This window comes from Homarus americanus, unplaced genomic scaffold, assembly GCF_018991925.1.
Source record: "Homarus americanus isolate GMGI-L3 unplaced genomic scaffold, GMGI_Hamer_2.0 scaffold36088, whole genome shotgun sequence".
In the NCBI taxonomy this organism is placed as follows: domain Eukaryota; kingdom Metazoa; phylum Arthropoda; class Malacostraca; order Decapoda; family Nephropidae; genus Homarus; species Homarus americanus.
Window position 1 is genome coordinate 202,302 of NW_024714488.1, and position 24,161 is coordinate 226,462.

At 36.9% G+C, this 24,161-nt stretch overlaps 1 protein-coding gene across 1 annotated transcript in view; it reads left to right on the plus strand.

Moving 5' to 3' along the window:
- LOC121878871 (protein argonaute-2-like) overlaps positions 1 to 24,161 on the plus strand; it is a 42,225-nt gene that overhangs the window by 12,260 nt on the left and 5,804 nt on the right. The window contains exons 4-14 of the mRNA XM_042385297.1: positions 2,177 to 2,320; positions 5,950 to 6,142; positions 11,139 to 11,278; positions 12,827 to 13,051; positions 15,261 to 15,446; positions 17,756 to 17,931; positions 19,297 to 19,484; positions 20,120 to 20,286; positions 20,616 to 20,800; positions 22,502 to 22,702; positions 23,482 to 23,599. Coding sequence (XP_042241231.1) covers positions 2,177 to 2,320; positions 5,950 to 6,142; positions 11,139 to 11,278; positions 12,827 to 13,051; positions 15,261 to 15,446; positions 17,756 to 17,931; positions 19,297 to 19,484; positions 20,120 to 20,286; positions 20,616 to 20,800; positions 22,502 to 22,702; positions 23,482 to 23,599 — 1,923 coding nt within the window. The remainder of the gene's footprint in view (positions 1 to 2,176; positions 2,321 to 5,949; positions 6,143 to 11,138; positions 11,279 to 12,826; positions 13,052 to 15,260; positions 15,447 to 17,755; positions 17,932 to 19,296; positions 19,485 to 20,119; positions 20,287 to 20,615; positions 20,801 to 22,501; positions 22,703 to 23,481; positions 23,600 to 24,161) is intronic.

Genomic DNA, 24,161 nt, shown 5'->3' on the forward strand with positions numbered 1-24,161 from the left:
CATAACACACTCTTTTACTGCTGCTCACACATCACTTACACAACCTCCCACAGTGGCACCCATAACACACTCTTTTACTGCTGCTCACACATCACTTACACAACCTCCCACAGTGGCACCCATAACACACTCTTTTACTGCTGCTCACACATCACTTACACAACCTCCCACAATGGCACGCATAACACACTCCTTTACTGCTACTTACTCATCATTGCACTTTTAACACTGCAACACCTTTTACACTACTGCACTGATTCTCCAAATGCAATGTGTGAATGAAATATTTATTTTTAGCTCAGGTAACCTTTGTTTTCTGCAAAGGTTTCATTCCTAAAACCTTGTGATGTGTGCTACTTCTGTTACAGTTACAGTCTGCGCAGAATGTTAGATAGTGTGCTGAAAAAATATTGATATTTACGATTATGTTATATAAATAAAGTCAAGTAACACTTACCACTTCAATTAATACTTTGTAGTGTTTCCTCTGCGCTTCAGACAGTCTTTTAGCCTTCGAGGAACACTGTCAGCAAGGTTTTGCAAGAGGTCAGGTGGCAAGTTAGCCCAGGTATCCTTGATGGCTGCCTCTAGCTTCGGGATTGATGATGTGTCAGCGTCGCACAGACGACGCTTAACAATAGACCACAAATTTTCTATTGGGTTAAGATCTGGGCTACTGCCAGGCCAGTCATTAAAGAAAGGTACCGGTACCTCACAGTCTTTGAGCCACTGTATGACACTTTTAGCAGTGTGGCATGGGGCACCGTCCTGCATGAAAAGGCTTGCCTTAGCTTTATCAAATGATTCAGGTAAGAAATCACTGAGCAGTTCAAGATAGTTGTACTGATTCATTATCTGGTTCTTAGGGAGGATTACTAGTTCACCAACACCATAATACGTAAAGGAAGCCCAAACCATAAGCGAGGCAGGGTGCTTAACAGTCTTTACAGTGTACTGTGGGAGGTGCGCCTCTGAGTGGGGGGGGGGTACACCCTCCCTCCATTACTCCCAGTCACAGAAAACGTAGCCTCATCTGACCATAATACACTCCTCCATGTCTCAAAATCCCACACTTCATATTTCTTGCAAAATTTCACTCTATTTTCCTTCTGTCTCTTTGTCAACAGAGGTTTACGGCGGGCACGAAAGCTCTTAAATCCCAGGTCATCGTGCAGGGCTTGTTGAACACAACGTAACGAGACGTGACTCAAAAGACGGGGGGTTCCCTCTTTCACTTCACGTGCTGTGAGTGAGGGATTGGACCGAACTTGTCGAGAAATAACCTTAAGTGTCCGTGGAGACAATAATTTAGGCCTACCAGACTTAGGTAATGGAGCTGGTAACTCGTCCTCTCCAAGGTTCATGGAAACGTTTGACAAGATTTTGAACAACTCGTAATGCCACACCAGTTTGAGCCGATATTTCTCTCAGTACATGGTTCGCTTTGCACAATGCAATCACTGCTGCAATATTGTCTCTTATATAACCCTCCTGGATATCTTTGATGGCCACTATGTCGGGTTAATGCACCTTAAACTAGACAAAACATGGCCACATGGCACGGGAACCCGCACAATAAATATTCCCCTCACAGCTGCCAGAGGCGCACTGACTACAAGCCGTGACGTGTTCTCAGTTGCCAAATGTCAGCACTTGCCAACAAACCAAGCGTTTTGACATCTCCCATCCCAGGACAGGCTTCACAACATACGATCTTATTATTGCGAGAACTTAGTTCGTCGGCCCTATCGCGACTTACCATTCCGCGCAGACTGTATATGCACATAAGTACAGGGGTCCCTGGGTTACAAGTCGGTTCTTTTCCTGAGGAAGTTCGTAAGTTGGATTGGTACGTAAGTCATAACACGTGCTATGTGCATACCATACCTCCAAAACAATGTTTAAAATCCCACTATATCATAGCCTAAGTCCTTATATACATCTAAAATCACTTAATATAAAACAAAGGAAGAAATATAATGATAAAATACAATAAATGAAAGTAAAAAACAAATCTGCAGGTAAATGAAATATTGTGCTGTAAATTTCAAGTTTAACCCCGTTGATATAGGACATTTGTAAGTCGGGATCCTCCTGTACTTTCTTTTGATAAGAAATCATTGTAATACATTATATTGTTTCAGCAAGGTGAACTTTTTTCTCTGTTTTTTTCCAGGTTAACTTTAAGGAGGAAGGTGACAGAACAACGAAGTTCTTCGTAACACTTACAAAGGTGAATGAAGGGTACTTAAAAGACCTTTTTGTAGCTATAAGAAAACCACCTGAGAAGAGAGAAGATGTGCCACAATTCATATTCCAGGTAAGAATGCCTTAATTCTATTACTAAATTTTTAACATTTATTATTTGGTAGATAAATGTACTTAATGATAGATAAGGGGCATTCTGTGCAAGAGTGACAAATTCACCGTGGTCCCAGAAATATGTACTGTATGGACTTTAAAGGTTTATTCATGTTCTATCATAGTACTATACATGGTCCACATTTAGCAGGCTTGTCTTTATTACCTGATAATTTTTCAGTGTTTTCAAAGGGTCATATGTGAGAGCTTGGAAGCATTGCGATGGCGGGTTTTGCGATCAACATAGAATCAGACACAGGACTGTAGTGCGCGGGTTGGCCGTGTGTAATGGTGCGTGGGTAGGTTGACAAGTGAAGGTAGAGAAGCGTGGTTCATAGGGTTAAATATTGTTTCCCTTTAAAATGTCACCATCTTATCGTAGAAAAATTTAACTGCTTTGCTGGAATCTTTGCAAGGCGGCGATTAATTTGAGTACTGTATAAACAACCCAAAGTTCGCACAAGAGAACCAAATTTTCTTCCTATCAGTATGGATATTGATGGTTAATTGATTGATATCGTTAAAGCGAGTTGTTTTGATCATACTGTATGTACGGAGATGGTGTTAATTTATAACCATTGTTAAAGTGAAATACCCCATCTCGGGATATCATATCATGGGGGTTACCCATACACTGATGACAAGTGGCCTTTTGATGGAACTTCCTGGTTAAACATGTACGGTGAGGGTCACACAGCACCTGATAAATTCCCTCGGTATTTACCTCTCAAAATATTAACTTCTTTGCTAAGCAAGTATTTGGTACATGGACATGAAAAATCACATGCCTGGCCCTTAGTCCAGGCACTTCTAATCTGCACAAACTGCTTCAAAGGGAGTCCGTGATCATCAAAATTGGTAAATATCTCGCAATTTTATGGAGCGATTACTTAAAGGGAGGGCAGTCAGGGCCCACCACAAAGGGTGGGGAATGGCAGAACGAAAGATGTGGGCTGGGGGGAATGTGGGAGGGAGGGGGATTTTTGCTGAGATCATTGAGTTAGAATACATCTGCCCATCTCTCTGGGGTAGTGCGATTTGAATGCAATATAGTATTTGCTGGAACCCAAATTCTTACAAGCGAGGAGAAGCTTTTGTTAAATGAAAAAGAGGTGTTAATTTCGGAAATTTGTTTAAGCGAATTTTTGTATCAAATGTTCATTAAACGAGGGATACCTTTAACTTAATTCAGCTAATAAGGTACAATACTGCAGTTTTGGTGAGGCTTTAAGGAATGCTAACTGATGGATACTGACTCCATTAGTCCTGAGCTAAGGGACAAAGTTATTTGCCAAGATTTAGAAAAGGTTGAAATAAGTTTTGGAATTTCTAAAAGTAACTGAATTATGACATATTACGGCCTTAAGAATTATTGAGCTTTTAGTGAAAATGGACAAATGTACTTCTTATTCCTGTCTTTACTTGGTGTATGTTTACTTTCTTTCTGCATTATTTTAGCAGATTCATTTTTGTTTCTAAGTCATAACAAGTACTGAATCATGTTCATTTTTTGTAAGAAAATTGAGATTAACTGCGATGAATTACTGAACCAAATATCTTCAAGCCTTGAAGTGCCATGCATTGAGTAATACTGTAACTTATTGGGCTGTTTGCCTTGTTGATGATGATGCAGTCTCTCACCTGAGTGAGTTGCCAGTTTAATAAAACAATGGTCAATTGCTCACTATACCTACAACATTTATATGTATTTGTTTTAATTTCTTTGCTCCTCTTATTATTTATTCTGTTCAGCAATAAACAGCAATGCTGTGCTTGCCACTCACCATTGTCTCGTGGGTACAATCCCTGTTTTGGATGTGAGAAGGGTGTTACCCAATGTGACTTTATCAAACATAGCAGGTTTTTCCTGTGTAGTATTCTCTTGCACTAACACCTAACACTGGTCATTGAAGGTTATAACAAAGAACAGACTGAGTGCCTGAGCAGTTAGTAAGCAGAAAATGGTGGAAAAAATAAATTTAGGAAATTGAACTCTTCAGTAATTAGTTTTCCAAAGTGTGTTGTTTAACCTTTAGACCCCGGGCATTGTAAGACCCGTTGAACCCCCACATGGGCATATTTCGTTAAAAAAACGCATTCTTTTTATTCCATTGTCATCATATGAAAGGGTTAATCAATATAAGAAAAATACCAGGATTATGAACTTAAATTCAACTTTCATAGTTGGAGAGTTGTCAGGAGTGATGAAAGATGATCTTGTTTGAAGCTACAGCTCACAGTGAGTGGGAAGTGAATTTGACACACACTTGCAACATACAGTTCTTACTTGAAGGCCCTTTTGTATCACATTTCTATCCTATAGCTATTTCAAAACAAAATATTTCTATTTTCCTTAAAAAAACTAAAATACTGTAGGAATATTTAGGCAGTAAAAACCTTATCATTACAGAAAACTCTCAATAACTCCGCATATATTGGGCTCTGGCCTTGCCGAGTTATCGCAAATTCTGACTCATCGAGGCACTTCCCCATAAAAAAAATTAATGACCCATACACTGTATGTGTACATGTAATTACTAAGTGTAAAAAAGTAACACTTACCAGCACTGCAGGTGAAGAATGAAACATCATAGTGGGTGACACAGATGCATGGTCTGTGACAGAGGCATGGTAGGGGACACAGGTGGCCAGATATGCCGAGATTTTTCCAGATAATTTTACTCGTATATATCTCGGCACTTCCTAAGTTATACTGTAATACTTTCCGAGTTATCAAATGCCGAGCTATCGAGGGTTTACTACTACAGGTACTTGAGTATTTTATGAATTGGATACTTTTTTACTTTTACAAGAGTACATTGAACTTTGGATGCTTTTACTTCAACTTGAGTAACATTTTGCCAATGTAACAATAGTATTACTTAAGTAACAAAGTCTGGTACAGGTACTTTTTACAACTCTGTCTAAGGGCGTTCATCCCTCACAATATCTGGCGGGTAATTGACTATGAGGCACGAGTCTTGAGACAAATACACGCGAGTTGAGTTACCAATTACACAAATATCCCATACAAAGTATATATCCTCCCACCTGGACATTCAAAGCATGTCACGAAAATTAAGAATGTTCAGGCGTTCAGGAACTTCATCGGGTCGCTTAGGCAAATGTCCAGGAACGTCATCTGGGTTTTAAGGGTAAACAAATTAACAAACGATCAAAGCAATCAAACAAATGACGTTGCTGGACTATGGAGGTTAGTACACACAGTTACATTTTATAACAGTATTCCCTCCTCAGCCACAGTTTTCTCGTATATAATAAGGTTTCCAATTTTCATGATATTGGTTCAGTGGTCAGAATCCGGCAACCATGGAACTGAGACTGAACCAGATTATTGGATATTGCGGATTTTATGATCTTCAAATGTCTTACCGTTTCAACAGGTACTGTATTTGATGAATCCTGAGAGACATAACTAAAGTTTTGTAAGTGTAAGGTTTAAAATAAGTGCTGTAATGGGTGTATAGGTACGTACTATACTTTTAGAAATAGTTTTTTATATTGTATGAAAATTCAGTGAGGCAAACTATGCAATTATTAAAAAGTTTTATAAATATGTGTCTGCAGATGATTGAGGTAATGTTTCAACATAACCCCAGCCTGAGGTATCAGCGAGTTGGTCGCAACTGCTTTTATCCCATGGGAGGAGAGTTTGGTCCTTCATTTGACATTGGTGGTGGCAAGGAAGCTCTGATGGGATTCTTTGGCTCTCTGAGACCTGCTGCTTGGAAAGATGGATGTATTTTACTCAATATTGATGGTAAGTATTTCTGAAAAAGTAATGAAATTACCATAAGACATATCTCAGAGGCTGTATTGTTTGTAATTTTACATTACTGTTAAGAGAGGGGTTAGGGGGGGGGGTAACCTTGTATCTAAAGGCATTCCCTTTCCCAAAAAGCCAAGTTGAATTGAAATTTATACAGTAAAGGTGCCAGCTGCTAAATTACAGAAAATTTGTAATTGTAAACACATTCCAAATGGGTATTGGTAGTCATAGCAGAGTAAACATAATTATTTTATGTTGTCATGTGACACTCCAAGTGTTTTCACACTTCTCACAAAACTTTTAATTATGCATTTGTGAACAAAGTTTAATGCCATAGTTGACTTGTTATGCCATTGCATTCATATTAATAAAACTGCTTCAAGTTTATGTATCCTTGGGGCCAACAATGAGGAAAACTTGTCAATTATCAGGGTTGTCTAGGACGTATGACATTGGTATAGGAAAGCCTCGAATAACGACAGTTCTACTAACGACGATTCATATTTAAAACCCTGGTTAATTTAGGAGCCGATTCAATTTACTCCCTTATTTTATTCATATGTACGACAAAAATAAAATAAAAAGTAAAATAAAATTACATTTCCAGTTAAATAATAACTAAATCCCAATATGTAAAAAAAATAAAATAAAATAAAATAAATATATATATATATATATATATGTATATATATATATATATATATAAATATATAAATATATATATATATATATATATATATATATATATATATATATATATATATATATATATATATATATATATATATATATATATATATATATATATGTATAATATATATATATATACAATAGTCATCAAAACATTATAGTTCTTCACCACCCACCACAGCTGGCCCAAGTCAGTGATAGTGATAATTATAGTGAGGATATGGACTTATATGGACTTTGAGGGTTTGACAAAGAGGCCCTGCAAGCCTCTGTGGATAGTGATACAAGTGATACAGGTGAGGGCCAATAATCTGCCCTCTGCCTCGAACCAACTTCCCATCCCTGCCTCTTTTCTACTAATGTAAGTGTTAAAAACCTAATATTATTGATATTTCTTAATTATTAATTGTGTGTGCATACCATCATAAAGTTAAGATAATATTTTTACTAACATATAGTGTCGTCAGAAAGTGGAGTTTGGGGTCGGGCCAGTCTATTGGAATTCATCCCATATGTTCTGTTGTTCACTTAAGCGGTTTTCACTTAACGTACCCTGGGTTCAATTGACCCGTTAAGCGGGTTACAACTGTATATATCCATCCACAATGGAAACATGGACAATATAAATCTCGATAAAACCACACAGGAAAAGGGAAACAATGGAGCACCTTAGCAGGATTTTCTTTTCTTCAGTTTCATATGGAGAACATCGTCTTGGGTGTAAACATTAACAAAAACAATGCATCTTGTCTCCTCTTGTGTGTTTTAATATTCTATGTATTGTTAATAAATTATATTGTTCATTTTGCATACATAAACATGGATTCAATCAAATAGATATTCAGAAGTAAACAATAATGAATCTTGTAAATACAGGGTATTCTAAATAAGAAAATGACACTATGTTTCCTGAGTGCGTACATAGAGTACATCGTTGGCCTTCGATATCAGTCTCTCGCATTTTTTTTGTATACCATCAGTGGTTTCTACTGTACATTAAATAACATTAATACATGCATATTTTTTGTTTTCATTAATATTACTACAGCAACAACTAGGGTCTTACATTCTTCAGTTTCAAATGGAGAACTGTCATTATGGGTGTAAGCATTGACAACAACAATGGCGTCCCATTTCCTCTTGTTTGGTCATATTATTATTGATTTATATTGTATAAAGTACATTCATAAACATTATTTAAATTAGTTTATTTTTGTATTAATTTTATTGTTTGGGGGGGGGAGGAAGAGGTAAAAAGCCACACAAAAGATATGAAAAGATCACAATAGGGAATGCATCTCATTATTATTGCTATATTTTAATGGTAATTAATGCTTCACGATACGACGATTCATCTTACACTGCAATGTTAGATGACACATTACCGTTGTTATTCGAGGCTTTACTCTATAGGCGACTTGGTGACCTTGAATCTGAAATATCAGGTATGGTGTGTCCTGTATACTAGTTATTAGTTCTTCCTTTGTAACACTAATCAAACTTGACTCACAAAACCGTGTGACCCATTATTATTGTTGTGATACAGAACAGTGCTTCCTTGTTACACAGAATATTACCAGGTTGGATAATACAGAACTGAACAATACTGCATAATTGTCATTGTATGGGGGATAAACTGTAAGTAAGGAAATACAGAATTGTGCATACTGTAGATACAAGGTAATATCTTGTGCTATATTTGCCATTACCCAATACCCATGGGTATTGGATCCCAGTCGGTTCACATACTGTAGAAAAGGAATTATTAAATTTTACATACATAAGAGATACAGTAATAACCCAGCTGAAATTAGGAATATGTTCCTGAAAAGTGTGACAGTTATTGAAATGCAGTATATTAAAGCAATTTTTTCCCATAAGAATTAATGGAATGAGGGAAATGCAATCCTAACATCACCTTCAAGGCAAGGGATGAAATTTAGATAGAAATTTCAACATGAAAAACATTCAATAAAGACAAACAAATTAATGTATGATAGTGTGCACATTAATAGACATACAGTAAAAGTCCAAAAATCCGGATGCCAGAACTCCGGATCACCCGAGAATCCTGACTTTTCGAAAACTCACTTTTTTTTTTTTTTTAATTTAGTGGGCTTTTGTGTGTATGTGCGCTTGCTTGAGCGCCACAGCTGCACAGCGACAACAAGCGACCACGCGGTCGCCACTTTAAAATGAGCAATCAAACTGTGACAACGTATGTAATTTTGAGTCCTATTCCCATTTACAGAGTATTGTACAAGCCCACAATAATGGCTCCTAAAGTAGATAAACTTCGTTGTGTGAAGAGAAAGAAAAACAAGTTGAAATTGAGTGACAAACTTGAAACAATTAAGAAACTAGAACGTGGTGTGAGCAATACTGTTCTAATGGAAACATACAACATTGGAATGTCTACAATTTATGATATAAAAAAGGCAAAGAATAAAATTCTAGAATTCACAGCTTTTTCTTTAAAACTGCTCGTTTTGATAAATGGAGCATGTTATATTTGCTAATGAATAAACTATCGAAATGTACCTGTTCATCTCTTCTTTATTCCTCTTTAAATTTGAATTTTAAATGTACAGTCGGCCCTTAACATATGCGGGGGTTAGGTAACAGAGATACCCGTGAATGTTAAAAATCTGTGTACTTTTGCTGGCCCCCCCCCATGTCCTTATTTACCGTATATACCTGTGTGTAGTTCGAGTATTTAAGACCAAATTATTTGGCAAAAAATTGGGGGTCGACCTCTAAACCGGTAATAGTTTCGTTAGGTTGAGAAATATTTACCAGTAACTACCAGTAAACAATGGAAACGACGCACCAATGCACCACCAGCTGTGAGTGTCGGTACAGTTGCCAGGGCAGATCTCTTGCTTCATCATAGCAAGCCCAAAGTAGCCAAATGCATGGTATGGTATGCACAGGACGATGTAAAACAAAGTATTCATTTTTTATAGTTTATTTATAGTTACTGTACATAAATTTTTGTTCATTACATTTGAAACATCAATCTTTGTTAATTAAATTTGAAACAAAAGAAAACTGTGATACCATATTTTCATTAAAATATTACATCACAAGTATATTTTACCTTAACTGTGACTGAATGAATATATTCTCAGAAATAAATATGGAAATGTAATATTTTGGCTGAAATGACGTACATATTACAGTGGAAAGTGGGATAAAATCATGACAAAAACAATGACTTTCGCTTTCTTTCGTTGTTCAAAAGATTTTACCGTAATTGCTTTTCGAATGGTTTTCAGTTAAAAAACTGTTGAACTGTACTGTATTACAATAATATTCTATCCTATCATTAGCCTCATAATCCCACAACTGAAAACCATTCGAAAAGTGATTACGGTAACATCTTTTGAACGAAAGAAAGCGAAAGTCATTGCTTTCGTCGCTTTCCACTGTAATACGTACGTCATTTCAGCAAAAACATTACATTTCCATATTCTCAGAAATAAATAATAGTTTTGCTGAAACGTAATGTATTTCAATGTAAATTAGGATAAACTACATGAAAACAAAAGACTTTACCTAACCTTCCGATGTTCAAGATATGTTATTCGTTTTTTTAATAGTTTTCGATTAAAATACTGTTATATTAGTGATATTCTATTCATACTGTGCTTGATATAATACATTCTCGGAAATGTAATATTTTTGTAACTACAATGCTGATGTCAACACAAGCATGGTTACAGCGAGACTGACTGAGTGAGGGAGAGCTATGCGTGTGTGTGTGAGGTTGCGGAAGCGGGCGGTGTCCCGTGTTCGGTGCCGCGTGCGAGTTGAATGGCGCGCGATTTGAATGTACTTCAATGTACAGAATATTCCTCCGGCGGGGCATTCCGTGTATTTGCATATCCGTGCATGCTAAACCCGCGTATGTTAAGGGCCGACTGTACAGGTACTGCCTGAGAATCCGGAAAATCCGAAAATTCGGACCGACCCAATCTCCAAGCAGTCCGGCTTTTTGGACTTCTACTGTACAGTATTATGACAATGAAGAAATGTGTACAGCTTCAGAATATTGAGATCTTAACTTACTTCCAGCTGGGCAATTGAAAATGTACCCAATATCTGTGTATTTGTCTAAATATGAAATAATGGAGACTAAAAGATAATAGCTTTACTGAAATACATATAAAGATATTTAAATGAATCAAATGAGGCATATGTAGTGATTTATAGGAAATTAGTTGATAGTGTTATACTATGGCTGTGATGCAAAAATGTTGAGAATATTCATGACTTATTTATTTTTGTATTTCAGTTGCTCATACAGCTTTTTACAAGGACCAGAGTGTTTTGGAATACATGAAAGAAGCATTGAATTTCCAGCCCCATGATTTTAATTCAACATTAAGACCTGACAAACAACGTAAACTTGCGAAAGAACTCAGGAATATGAGGGTAAGGAACTTAAGGTTTACTTCAGAGTTGTTGTTTTTCCCTGACTATCATCATGTGTTTGGGGTTATAAAATGTGTGTATGAAAAGACCAGAGGTATATATTCTCTAGAATATGGTAAAAGTAATGCAGTACTATCCCCATCAGCCAGAACAGCAGGTGCAGTGTGTTTGCGGGGATTGAGACGAATGAATTCTCTTATCCCTGGAAAAATTTGCACAGCTATGAATTTTTACGGAGGTTAGGTTTCCAAAATACAATACAGGTACTCGCAAATGGTCAAAACCATGAATACTCTTTTTGGAGTAACTGTTTCATCATGTTAATTACTAGGAGATGCCATAAGCCCTCTGCATCATAGCAGTAGCACCTCTGTATTAACAACACTTAATACTGTACTAATTTACTAAGTGTTAAAGACATACTGTGGTAAGCATGAAAGGTGAAGGAGCTAACGTGATCGTTTGTTTGCCCTTTGTAAACAAATGACTCATGGTGTTGAGTGTGGGATTCTTATTTTAGGAAAGTTGATTATTTTATGATAGTATTTTATCAATGTAGCACCAAATGAACCTAAATGATATGTGAATCATTGTGAAATTGCATAAAGATGTTTTAAGGGATCGCGGGGGAGGGAACAACCCACTCGTGCTACCACCACCCCCTACCTGCTGCTCCTAGATCACTCTCATCTCCCTCACACAGTATACCCCTACCCTCTTATTTTTATCTTTATAGTACTCTAAAATACAGTGTATACAGTTTTCTCTTTATTCACAAGACAAATTCTGTGGTTACTTACATATAACACTTTACAGTACATAACAATCATCTCGGTGAAAACAGTGGTCAACAGGGCAGGGTGAAACTATGGGCAAGTTTCTTTATGCCATTTGCCTCTATCTACCCAGCAGCAATTGGGGACCTGGATGTTAATCGATTTGTGGATCATGTTCTTGGGTAATGGTTAGCCAGTGCTGTTGCTACTTTTTAACTCTGCCTGCTACCTACTACCTGCTGAGGTACTACTGTACTGATACATTATAAAACTAATGTCCAATGACTAAAATGACTATTATTGCTAAATTTGGGGCTAATAAAGCAAAAGGTCACTAAATTGACATTATACCGCTACCTGCGCTACCCATGACTTTCCGCGTAAGCTATAACTAAGGTCACATTTCACCTAACCGCTTACCTAATAATCACACACATGAGACCCGCATAAAATGAGACCCCAACTTGCAGACAGAGGGATAGCCTGTTGTAAGATTAGGCCCCAGCTGTCACAGTGGTTGTGTTATGCTGGCCAAGACACCAAATTTGGCAAATGTTGTAACAAGAACAGCCTAACCATGGGTCATGGTAGAATATAGGGTACAGTATTAGGATTGAATATCAGTTACTTAATGTAATTCCAATTGGAGGCAAAGAACTGTGCAGCAGTATTGTACAATCTACTTCTTGTACATACAGTAGTTGTAAAATTATTCCACTGACATACTCAGTTTATTATACTGTACTTGTGATGTAATAAGTTTATTTTTCAGGTACAAGTAACACACTCACAAAACAAACGAACGTACAAGGTCACAGATGTCGGAGTTTTGGGAGCAGACCGTCAGACCTTTCCACTTGACACTGGTGGTGGTAAAATTAAACAGTGTACAGTGGAAAAGTATTTTTTAGATTGTTATAGGAAGAAACTGACTTATCCACGTCTCAACTGCCTGAAAGTTGGACCAGTTCAAAGGAACATCTACATACCAATTGAAGTAAGAGAATATATATGTTGTTTCATTTTCTTGTCCTATATACTGTAAGACCTCATAAGTCTGGACTTATTTTATATAAAGTTTTGGCTGTACAGTATTTAGGTACAGTTGTTTGAGAATTTTCAAGATTTTGCTGTAAAACTTTGACTTAATAAAGCACAGGTGTAGAGCAGGGATCCGCAAATTTTATAAAGTATTGGCCACAATACAAACAAGAAATAAGTAATCGGCCACAGCCATCATACAGTGTAATTATGCATCATGTATTAAATTTAAGATATAAAACAAAATTGGCATTAAGAAAATTTTTAGAACTAAATCATATACTGTATTTAGATAAGAATACAGAACAAAACTTTTAAGTACCTAATGGGTGGCAATAGAAATTAATGCAACCAAAAATTATGTTTCACATTATAAAATACTAAGAATCATATGTGTTATAATTTTAGACTAAATGTTCTCTGCAATTTTTATGAAATCAGGTTCAAATTTAGTAAAAGCTGCTTGCACAAGTTCCTTTATGTGAGTGCAGTGAGCTCTGAGCAATACAGTACTTGTTCTATACATAAGTCTGCTGACAACACTGAGTTGACCCAAACATTGAAAATGATATGAAATCTACCTGTTTCAGTGTTAATTAATGCACTTTTTTTTTTCAATGGTCCAACAATGACTGTAGTTTTGTGAGTGTGCTTCAGAATATTAATCTACAGGTCGAGAAGCAACAAGTGTGCACCTCCAAGATTTCCCCCTGTTAATATACGACTGACAATGACTGACCTCGTCTGTATAAAAAGAAAAGGATTTGAAATAAATTAGTACAAAAATTTTTCAGGAAAAAACTCTATGAATTTTGACCAATTGTTACAAGCATTATATATACTTGGTGTGTGTGTGTTGCCAGCTGCCAGGTATAATATTTCCTAGTTTTACAAAGAGAATCATATAAGGTATTTGCTGCATCAAATGTTTAAACAGCCTTATCTACCTGATCAATCTAGCCGGCCGCTCATCACATATTTTGGATGCTGTCATGCCAGCCGGAAATATGAAGGTTGTGGACCTATGGTCTAGAGACCGAAGGACTCGTGTGGAACCACTCTAACCCATGATTTTTTCTTCACACCAGCCTCTGGCTTAAGTTGGGAATCTGCACAGAAAGTTGCATGATATGACGCATTTGCATTACTGGTGTCATTATTTTACAAAATTTCATCTGGACTTAATTCAAAGAGCAGTTTCTATTCTCTCCCTCATTTCAGTGAACCAACGATATTACTGATGTCTGAGATGGTAAAACCTTCCCATTCTGACCAGGTGAACTGCTGCCTTAAACTGTTGGTGTAGAAAGTTAGTCAGGATGTGAACAAGGCATATGTACTACCTGATGACTATATGTTGCCTTAGAAATGATTGGCAACCATAATTGACCATAACAAAGTGCAGGCTATTTTAAATGTGCAAGTACATGTTGCTGCAGTGGTCAAGTGGATACAGCACTTGCCTCCTGTTCCTGGAGTTGGCGGCTCGATTCCCGGGCACTCCCAGTTCACCCAGCTATAAATGGGTACCTAAGTTTACAACTTGGAGAAGTGAATGTGGTCAAGTGCAGTACTGGCCATGCTGCCTCTTTGTGTACTGAAGGCTTAGTATACAGTGTGCTGTATCGAAACTGTCCCTAAGGACCCAATTTCACCTCTCTAGATACTCACCAAATGCTGTAATTACAATTGTCCAGTGAGTGGAAGCTAATGTAAACAAGTCATTTGTGCACTCAACCACTCACTGGAAGTCAGACCACTAACCATCCAGATAGCCCAATTGTTCTCTAAGTTTTATATGGAAACAAAGTGCAACAAAACATTCTAGAAACTTATTTTTTATTTCTGTATGCTAATTAACTTGGAGCTGAAGTGTTGAAAGATGAACAGGTAGTATGAAAATGTGGAGAGTTGAATCATCTGGTAGCTGGTAGGCATATGTAGCTGCGAGCATATTGGAGGCAAAACGATCTTAGTGTTTCGATTTGAGTGTAATAGCTTTATCAAGTGACATATACTTTATTTAGATTTATGTACTTACTGGCAAAGGGGTACATTTATTGGTAAATTTTATATTCTGTCACGAGTCTCGCTTCATAATACATTTATTAGTAAGTTTAATATGATCTATAGATATACAGTACTTATGTTCAATAATGTTCCAGTGTTGCAGGATCGCAAAAGGACAGAAGGTACCTAAAAAGCTTAGTGACTCAGAGACGTCACAGTTCATTCGAAATACAGCCAAAATTCCATCAGAGAGACTACATAAAATCCAAGATATTGTTAATCAACAAAATTTGTCAAACGATCCCATGATGAGAGCTTTAGAATTCAACATATCAGACCGGGTGAGTGAGCATATTTAAACATAATCGATTTTGTGTGCTTGGAATTTTTAAGATTCCACTGCCATATGATATACTGTACAGTACTATGTATATATGTATTTTGATAAGTAAGTTTATTAATACTGTAATAACTCCATTAGCTGGAATCCCTCAAACCTGGAACTCTCTGATAGCCGGAATTGAAATTTCTCGGAAAATCGGTCCCAAAGCCGGAATTTTCTGGAAAATTACAGCTTTGGGAACAATTTTCCAAGGGGCACATTTTCTGGAAAATTCTGAGAAAATTTTCTCAGTACCCGGAAAATTCCAGGGATGGGGGAGTTTTTTCCGGGTTCGAGAGATGATGTAATGCGCAATTTCTGCAACTTAAGAAAATATTTTTCCGTTATCCGAAAAATTCCGGGGATGAGGAATTTTGTTCTGGCTTTGAGAGATGAAATAATGCATCATTCTGGAACTTCCGAGAAAATTTTTCCGTTACCCAGAAAATTTAAGAAAATTTTGGGGATGAGGGATTTTTTCCAACTTTGAGAGAGTTGTCTCGATACATGGAAATCTCTCATTCCCGGAAGTGCTTTGCACCAGTTGTTCCAGCTAACGGAGATATCACTGTGAAGTCTGGAGAGAAAGGATGTTTATGGTCCAAAAAAACTTTCCTGCTTGTCTTGTGTGTAGTTTCAAATTTTGAGCTTTGAAATATTTGTGCCTATTAATTTCTCTTACCTTTGAATAAGGAGCACTTCCTTGTCATATAAACTGTCATCCTGCATGCAGATGTAATTACCACAATCAGTCAATCAGTCAATCTTTGGTTTGGGATATGTTTTAGCTGTGGTATGATATCAAACTATTGTATCTCACTTGTTAACACGTGCCTGAATGAGTGTAGGTTAGTCGCTGGTACCTTTGATGCAGCTGAGTGAGATATCAGGTAATCTCTCGGTGTGTCACCTTTGATACAGTCGTAGATTGGTTGATAATTGAAATCGTCACAGCTGTCCTGGGTTGTACTTATAATTATCTTAGCTTGTAAGTTAAATAAGACACACAGGTACTGTTCTCTTCACTTGTTCCTTGGTTTAATGTAAACACTCGTGGTGATTTTCTAGTTATATTGGGTAGTCATGTCTGTACAATTATTTGGTATTGACAGACTAATGAGCATTAGCTATTAGCTTGTAATTAGCTGACATATTTAGAGAGAGGCACAGTCTCTCGACACTATTTTAAGGTATCGTGCCGGGCTGTGAACTGGTGAGAACTGGGCTGAACTCTCTGAGTCTGATGCCTGGTGGTTGGAGATAAACCACACTTCAACACGGACATTAACTGAACAGCCTACCCACACAATGAGGGTTGAGTCTGTAGTTTTATGGGCTGTACACCCGAGAAGGTGTGAAAGAACAAATGTTTATGGGCTGTCCACCCTCGGAGGTGTGACAGAACAAATGCTTATGTAGCTGTATGCTCAATAGTCTGGGTGATAAAATGTATATAATGAATATGTGTTCTTAGCCCATATTTATATAATATTAATGTGACAGAGGCTAATACGGATACAGGAACCATAAAACAAAGTCTTGCAGGGCCACAAAAAGATTTGACGTAAGGAAATAAATTTTGGGCCCGAAAGGGACTAACTTAAAGGCCAGATTCTCCTTATACTGTGTGGAGTTAGAACACTTATGCCATAATAAATATGGAAATAAATAAACCCAATGTAGTGGACTGCGAAGGAATAGTGTTATAAACTATCCTTGGCATAGAATGTTGACCTAAACATACCAGACACTTCCAGCTTGAATGGTTTACTTACCGGTAATTTTCTTCACCTCAGCTGGCATAGTGGTTCACTATGTATAATTGACAATTTTGTATTTTACTCCATGAGTAGGCTCATGTGTCTCCCAAAATTAGAAGTGGGAGTGAACAGCTTGTATACTGTGGTCACAGACCAGGGGCAGATTCAATAATATCAAAGTGGGGGGGGGGGGTCCAAGAAGTTGTGGGTGGGGAACATGGCAAGCACAACCAATTGGGGGTGTGGGAAGGCGTGCGCTGTAAGCCCCCCAGAAATTTTTTGGAAATCTGATCAATGTCATTGACATATTGAAGCCATGTTCAATTGATATTAGGAGATATTTTGAGGTTAATAGCAATTATCTTTTACGCTGCAAAAATGCAGACTTTGCACTACTGTAATTGTGATGTAAAATTGGATGAATTTTTTTTTATGATGAATTTTCTTTTACAGTGTACAGCATTCAAATTATTTTATTTAATTATTATTATTATTTTTTTTCTAATAGCCAGTGATTTTGGATGGCCGAGTTTTGCCTGCCCCAAAGATTCAGATGAATGAAGAGTTCCTGCCCTACCAGGGTGTGTGGGATGCCCGAAATCGAAATTTCTACTTGAGTGCCAAATTAGGGTGTTGGGCTGTTGTAAATTATGATGCAGGATATGTGAAGAAAGACTTCTTGCTGTAAGTTTTTAATTGTTCATTAGGTTGACAATTATTCCTCAAGTATTATGTTGACTTACTTCTTCATAATGATATAATTTTATGTGGTTTTCTGTTTTGAGGTTTGTGGAAAGTTACGGAAAAGGTTGAATTGGGGGCAGGGCTCATTAATTTAGTCTGCAGCTACTTTTGCTGACAACAAACTATTTTCATCTAACACATTCCATATGATCCATTAGGTTGATGTAAATTAATTGCATACAATCATTGTATTGAGTCTGTAATGCCAGCTGTGTTAGGAAGCTTACTATCAAAATTTCAGTTAAATTTTTATTTTGTTAGTATTTGCTGCATGATATCTATTTCTACTTTGAAATGGCTCAGTTGTAATGGGTAAACAATCATATTCAGCTAACAGAGATCACTATTGTGAGCAGAGTAAGATGATTACATATTTGAATAGTCAATTTTATTAGTCAGTACTCTACAGACATAAGATCCAAGGAGTGTATGGAAATTTATAGACCAGAATGTAAAAGAAGTTTTCTGTTTAAGCTGAGAAGAATGGAAGTAGCCAATGACAGTGCAGGGGTAGGCTTGGAAGGTTCAGGCACATGGAGAGAAAGTAGGAGACCAGTTATGTCAAGAGCTGCAGGAGTGTGAATGTGGAGGGGATGGAAGCAAGGGATAGACCAGGAGTGACACAGGGAAAGGTTTTGAGAAATAACAATAGAGATGAGAACTTGACCAGAGAGGCTGTAAAAGACTGCAGCTTGGAGAACAGCCATCATGTAGTCACAGTTAATCCATGCAAATTTGGAAAATGGCTGTAAAGTGGTGAGTGAGCCTCACTGGACAGTGTAAGCACCCTTCCTTTGTCATAATTTACTGAAACCATAGCCGTCCTTGGAAAACATAGTGGTGCTTATATAATGGTAAAATGGTTAAAACATCTTCAAGTATTTGCACTTCTTCATTTGATCATTCACCTGTCTGTCTGCTTGACTATCCATCACTGTTAAACTATTTAAGATAATTATCACTGTTAAACTGTTCAAGATAGTTGATGATAATTTAAACATTTGTATCTCATCATTAGACAGTTTGTCACAAACAAGAACCAGATGTTTTTATAAAAAATAGTATAGGTCACTAGTCAATATGAGTCTTTATGATTCTTGATCCACGTGGGATTCTATTAAAGCTTCATACCTGAGTGTAGTGATATATTTCGCAAACACCGAGTTCAAGCATCATAGGTCAGATTAACAATAATATTAGAGCTCATCAGTCAAGTGACCTACATGTAAGAGACATCTGTATCTTATGGACACAACCTTATGTAAATTTTGCAGTTTTATTAATTTTTTATATTTTTCTGCACAGTGAGTTTTTAGGAAGCCTGAGAAGAATGGGACGAGAACGTGGGATGACCATAGAAGAACCAGTGGAAATACGCGAGGTCAGAGACTTCTATGCAGTTAATCCTGAAGTTGATTTTGCCAATATCAAGAAGAAGTTCCCTACAATTGAAATGATTATGGTTGTATTACCAAAATCTAAAGATGTTTATGGTATGTATGGCTTACAAATGCAGATGGACCTTGTTTTATACAACTTTCCTTATTGTTATTATGTGAATACCCTATTTCTACCACTCCCTCACTTTATATGGGAAAATTGTGTGACGGGTTGGATGTATGAAGCTCATGCAATCAGAACCAGTATACTGTAGGCACACATGGACTCCCGCTATGTATTTAGGGCTCATGAACAATGTAGGAGCTGGTGGTTAGTGAGAATCCAAGTGAAGCAGCCTGCATGCTCTCACTCTGTGTTGCACTGTCCATTGTTTTGTAGTGAACGGACTTGCCTTAGTTTTGACTAATGCAATGTCCTCTAAGCAGCTTATAGTGTTTCCACATTAACCTGGCCCATAAGCCACGCCCCTCATCTACAGTGTAGCTACAAATAGCTAATTGGTTCATGGAAAATGTTCATGTAGCTGTCCATTTATTGTTAGGATTTGAAATAGTATTTATTTGCAATAGAGATTGTTGCTTATATCATTAGTGATACATTGATTTGCATAGTGTACGGTGTTTGACAGACAAGATACTGAGGAAACCATAGAAATATGTAGTATGAGTATCGATAGATATTCTACTGTATAATGAAAGTGTTTTATATTTTATCTCATTAACCGCAGGTCGAGTAAAGAAAGTTGGTGATCGGGTTTTGGGTGTCATAACACAATGCATTCAAGGATTAAATGTCAGGAAAAATCAAGCACCCACTGTTGGAAATATCCTGCTCAAGATTAATGCCAAGATGGGAGGCACAAATAATGTACTTGGAGTAAATTCTCGTCCTATTGTAAGTTGATTATCATTTATTAATAGTAAAGAAAAAAATCAAATTTTTCAGTTAAAGGGAGGATAAGATTGACCTGTGTGAAAAGACCCAGGTAGTGCTTGCCATGGCTTGGTAAGTTCTAATGGCAAGCTATGCTGTCCTGATATATCGGTATAGATTGCACTGTAGTAACTCCTCTTGGAAATCAAAGTTAATATCAATGTATCATATATGCTTTTGAGTCTCTTGCAATAGATTTTAATATGGTTGCTATATTGTAAATTCTTTGATTTTGAGATCCCTGTTAAGTAGAGTACAGTACTTGTACAGTCTTGTTATTTCTTTTATAGGTTTTCAGTAATCCAGTAATGATCATGGGTGCAGATGTTAATCATCCTCAAGCATCTGATATATCAACTCCTTCCCTAGCAGCAGTTGTAGCCACAACTGATAAGTTTGCTTCCAAGTATGCTGTGGAGGTCCGTCATCAGAAACATCGCACTGAGATGATACAGGACCTTAAGGAGATGACAAAGTAAGTGGTTTGTTCTTTGTACAGTATTTGAATTGGGCTTACATCATGAAAATTAATGCCATTGCTGGTGCAAGGGTTACTAGTTTCTGCTTGTTGAGTAGGTCAGCAAAAAGGGTATCTGCTTTTGTCACCTTTCCAGTGTTACACAAAATGACACACCGGACAAAGAATTCTCACAAATGCTCCGAGTCTCTGTCATATGATGATTGCGACTGTTCTGTTTTAAAGTGATTCATTATATACCTTCATGGCAAAACATTCCGTTAAGTGAGCTGACGAGGTGAGAGATAGGTGATGATGCAGGAGGTAACAAGGCACTTACATAGCACTACTAAATTATTGTCTTTTAACATTTTAATTTCTAATTTAAAAATAATTGATACATAATGGCTTGATTTGGCTACTTTTGCACTTAACGACTGATCGGTGACTAAACCAGGCCATATAGAGATGTATTGTACACTACAGTACAATAATATTTATTACGTTCTGATAAATATTCTACAATGTTAATTACTAATGCTCAAGACAGATACTGTGGTAAGCACCAACCATTTTGAGCAGAGACAACAATAGTGCTTGAAAGATGGTGAGTGCTGGCAACATGTTAGGGAAAGCAGGAGTGATCAGCTGATACCACTCTGTAAACAAGAGACCTGGAATATACTACTGTGCAATACCTCACCTGGGATGGAGTATGTGATTTTTGGGGGAAAATTGATTCTTTTTCGATAATGTTTTACTGACCCGGCATTAAATGAACCTAAATGATTTGGGAATTGTGGTGAAATTGCATAATGTACTGTCAATATAAAGGGATCACAGTCTGACTAATATGGATGGTGAGTTGCCCTGCTCTCCCTCCTCCTCCACCACCCGCTGCCTCCTCTCCTGGGCTAAGTACCCAATTGTAGTATTGTACAATATCTTACTATGATTCATATTACAGTATATTGTTATAATTCATTCATCTTAATCTATTTCATAATATATTCCTATAATATTAGTTGATGTTTTGGAACCGCTCGTTTATTTCAGATTCATTCCGAATTCAAATCGTTCAATTGATTAAAAAATAAATAAAATATGAATTAATCCAAAATCCGAATTTCTGTACAAGGATTTGAATTAATGAGGGTACAGTATGTGACAAATACTGTAACGCAGTACTGTACAGTGCTACCTCCCTTTATTTATGAGTACAGTACAGGTAATTATAGAAAGTTTAAATTTACAGTGGGGTATGCTATAACGAATCTAATTGGTTCTAGAACCTTGTTCGTTATAGCATTCGTTCGTTATAGGATTAATCCGTTCCAGGCCCCCAAATACAACCACTTAACACTGAAAAATATAATATAAAATTGTAAAAATTGTAAAAAAGTGCATAAATATGCATCTAAACCCCTGAAATAAAGAATATCATTAATATTTGTAATAAAAAAACAATAAATTAGTAAAAAAAAAAAAAAATTTTTTTTTTTTTTTTAAATAATGTTCGTTGTAGGAGTTTCGTTCGTTATAGCATTCTCAATTTTATAGGTAAAACCGTTCGTTATAGGAATATTCGTAGTAGGATCCGTTCATTATAGCATACCCCACTGTACATGATTTTGTTGCTACTATGATAGGTGATGCTTTTTGAGTTGAGTGGAAGAAAATAATACCAAATATGCTAAATTTATTTTTTATTTTTTTCAGGAACCTTCTGATATCATTTTATAAATCTACAAAACGGAAACCAGATAGGATTATCATGTTTCGTGATGGTGTCAGTGAGTCACAGTTCCTAGAAGTATTGTCATATGAACTGAAGGCTATGCGTGCAGCTTGTACGGAGTTGGAGGAAGGCTATACTCCAGCAATGACATTTATTGTTGTTCAGAAAAGACACCATACAAGGTAAGAGATCAACTAATATTGCTCCTCCAAGGTCAGAGAGACATGATAGATATTCTTTTGGCTATCTGGTCCTTGCATACCACCACTGAACATCTTCTTCAGGGCCTACTAGTTCTAACTTGCTGAGAAAGCTCATGGTATGCACAGTGGAAGAATCCACTAAACATACAATTAGTGGTTACATCACAAGCTGGATACAATCAATCGGCTCATCCAGTCAAAGCTAAATTCATGTTCCAGATAGTTTCAGGAAGCATTGAGATCTCAGGTCATAAGCCATTGACTCAAAAGTGTTCACCTTGCTTTGAAATGGCTTAGTCATGAAAAAGCCTGTGGTCAAAACCTTGTAAATATCAGTTTATAACTAGATGGCTAACCTGTATTGAAGAAGGTTCTTTTCATATAGTGGAGAAAAAAAGACTAGATATTGTGAATTATGAATACCTGTACTGTTCTATATCAGACATGGAGTGGTTGGATCCTGGAATATAAGAACATATTCATTAAGGGAGAGGCGTTGAATGCATATCAAGAATAGCAAAAGAGTGACCTATTAGTTAAAAATTATGAGTTGATAGTTGTGTTGTAGAGATATATATTTTCAGGAGTCTATATTTATTTTTTCTCTATAGGGAAGATAATGCAAAATTAAGTCGTGTAAATAATTTATTCTGTGAAAGGCTTGCCCTTATACAGTACTCAGATATGTGAATAGTCTTAAGAACTGTAAGGCCCATGCATTTTTCTGTATAAAGTAGTATTAATAATTTCCTTTACAGATTGTTCTGCCAAGACCGTGATGGAGTGGGCAGGTCAAAGAATATTCCCCCAGGAACTACAGTGGATACATTCATTACTCATCCCACAGAGAGAGACTTTTACCTGTGTTCACATCAGGTATGCATTGGAAAAAAAAAATGATGTGCACCTTCCTTAATCCTTTAACTGCTATCATCATCTTCAGATGATTTTGCCCAAAACTATCATCATCATCTTAAGAATGGAAAGGTGATGATTGGTAGACCCTGTAGAGTGAGACACAAGGCTGGTGGAGTCTCTGGTTAACATGCTGTCATCAACCTGGATTGATTCGGAATTGTTTATGCCACTTCACCCTCTTTCCTCTTCTCTCATCCTCCTGCCCTTAGTGGCCCCTCACCCGCATCATAGCTTGGCTCACCACCTATGCAAGGGCTTAGCACCCACTTTTCACCACCAAACCCATTGCTGCATCACCACCACCACCATGTCATCACAACAACAACCAGCCCTCAACACTTGCCAGTTGCACTCTGCCTCACTTCACAGACCTTAAACTTGCCACCCATAATGTGTAGAAAGTTTTTATATGACTTCTAAATTTTATATACCGTGTTAAATTTTAAAAAATTGTTCATACAGTATAAGTTTTTTCCAGCATAGGTGTACCCTTGACTCCCCAAATACTGCAGTTATTGGG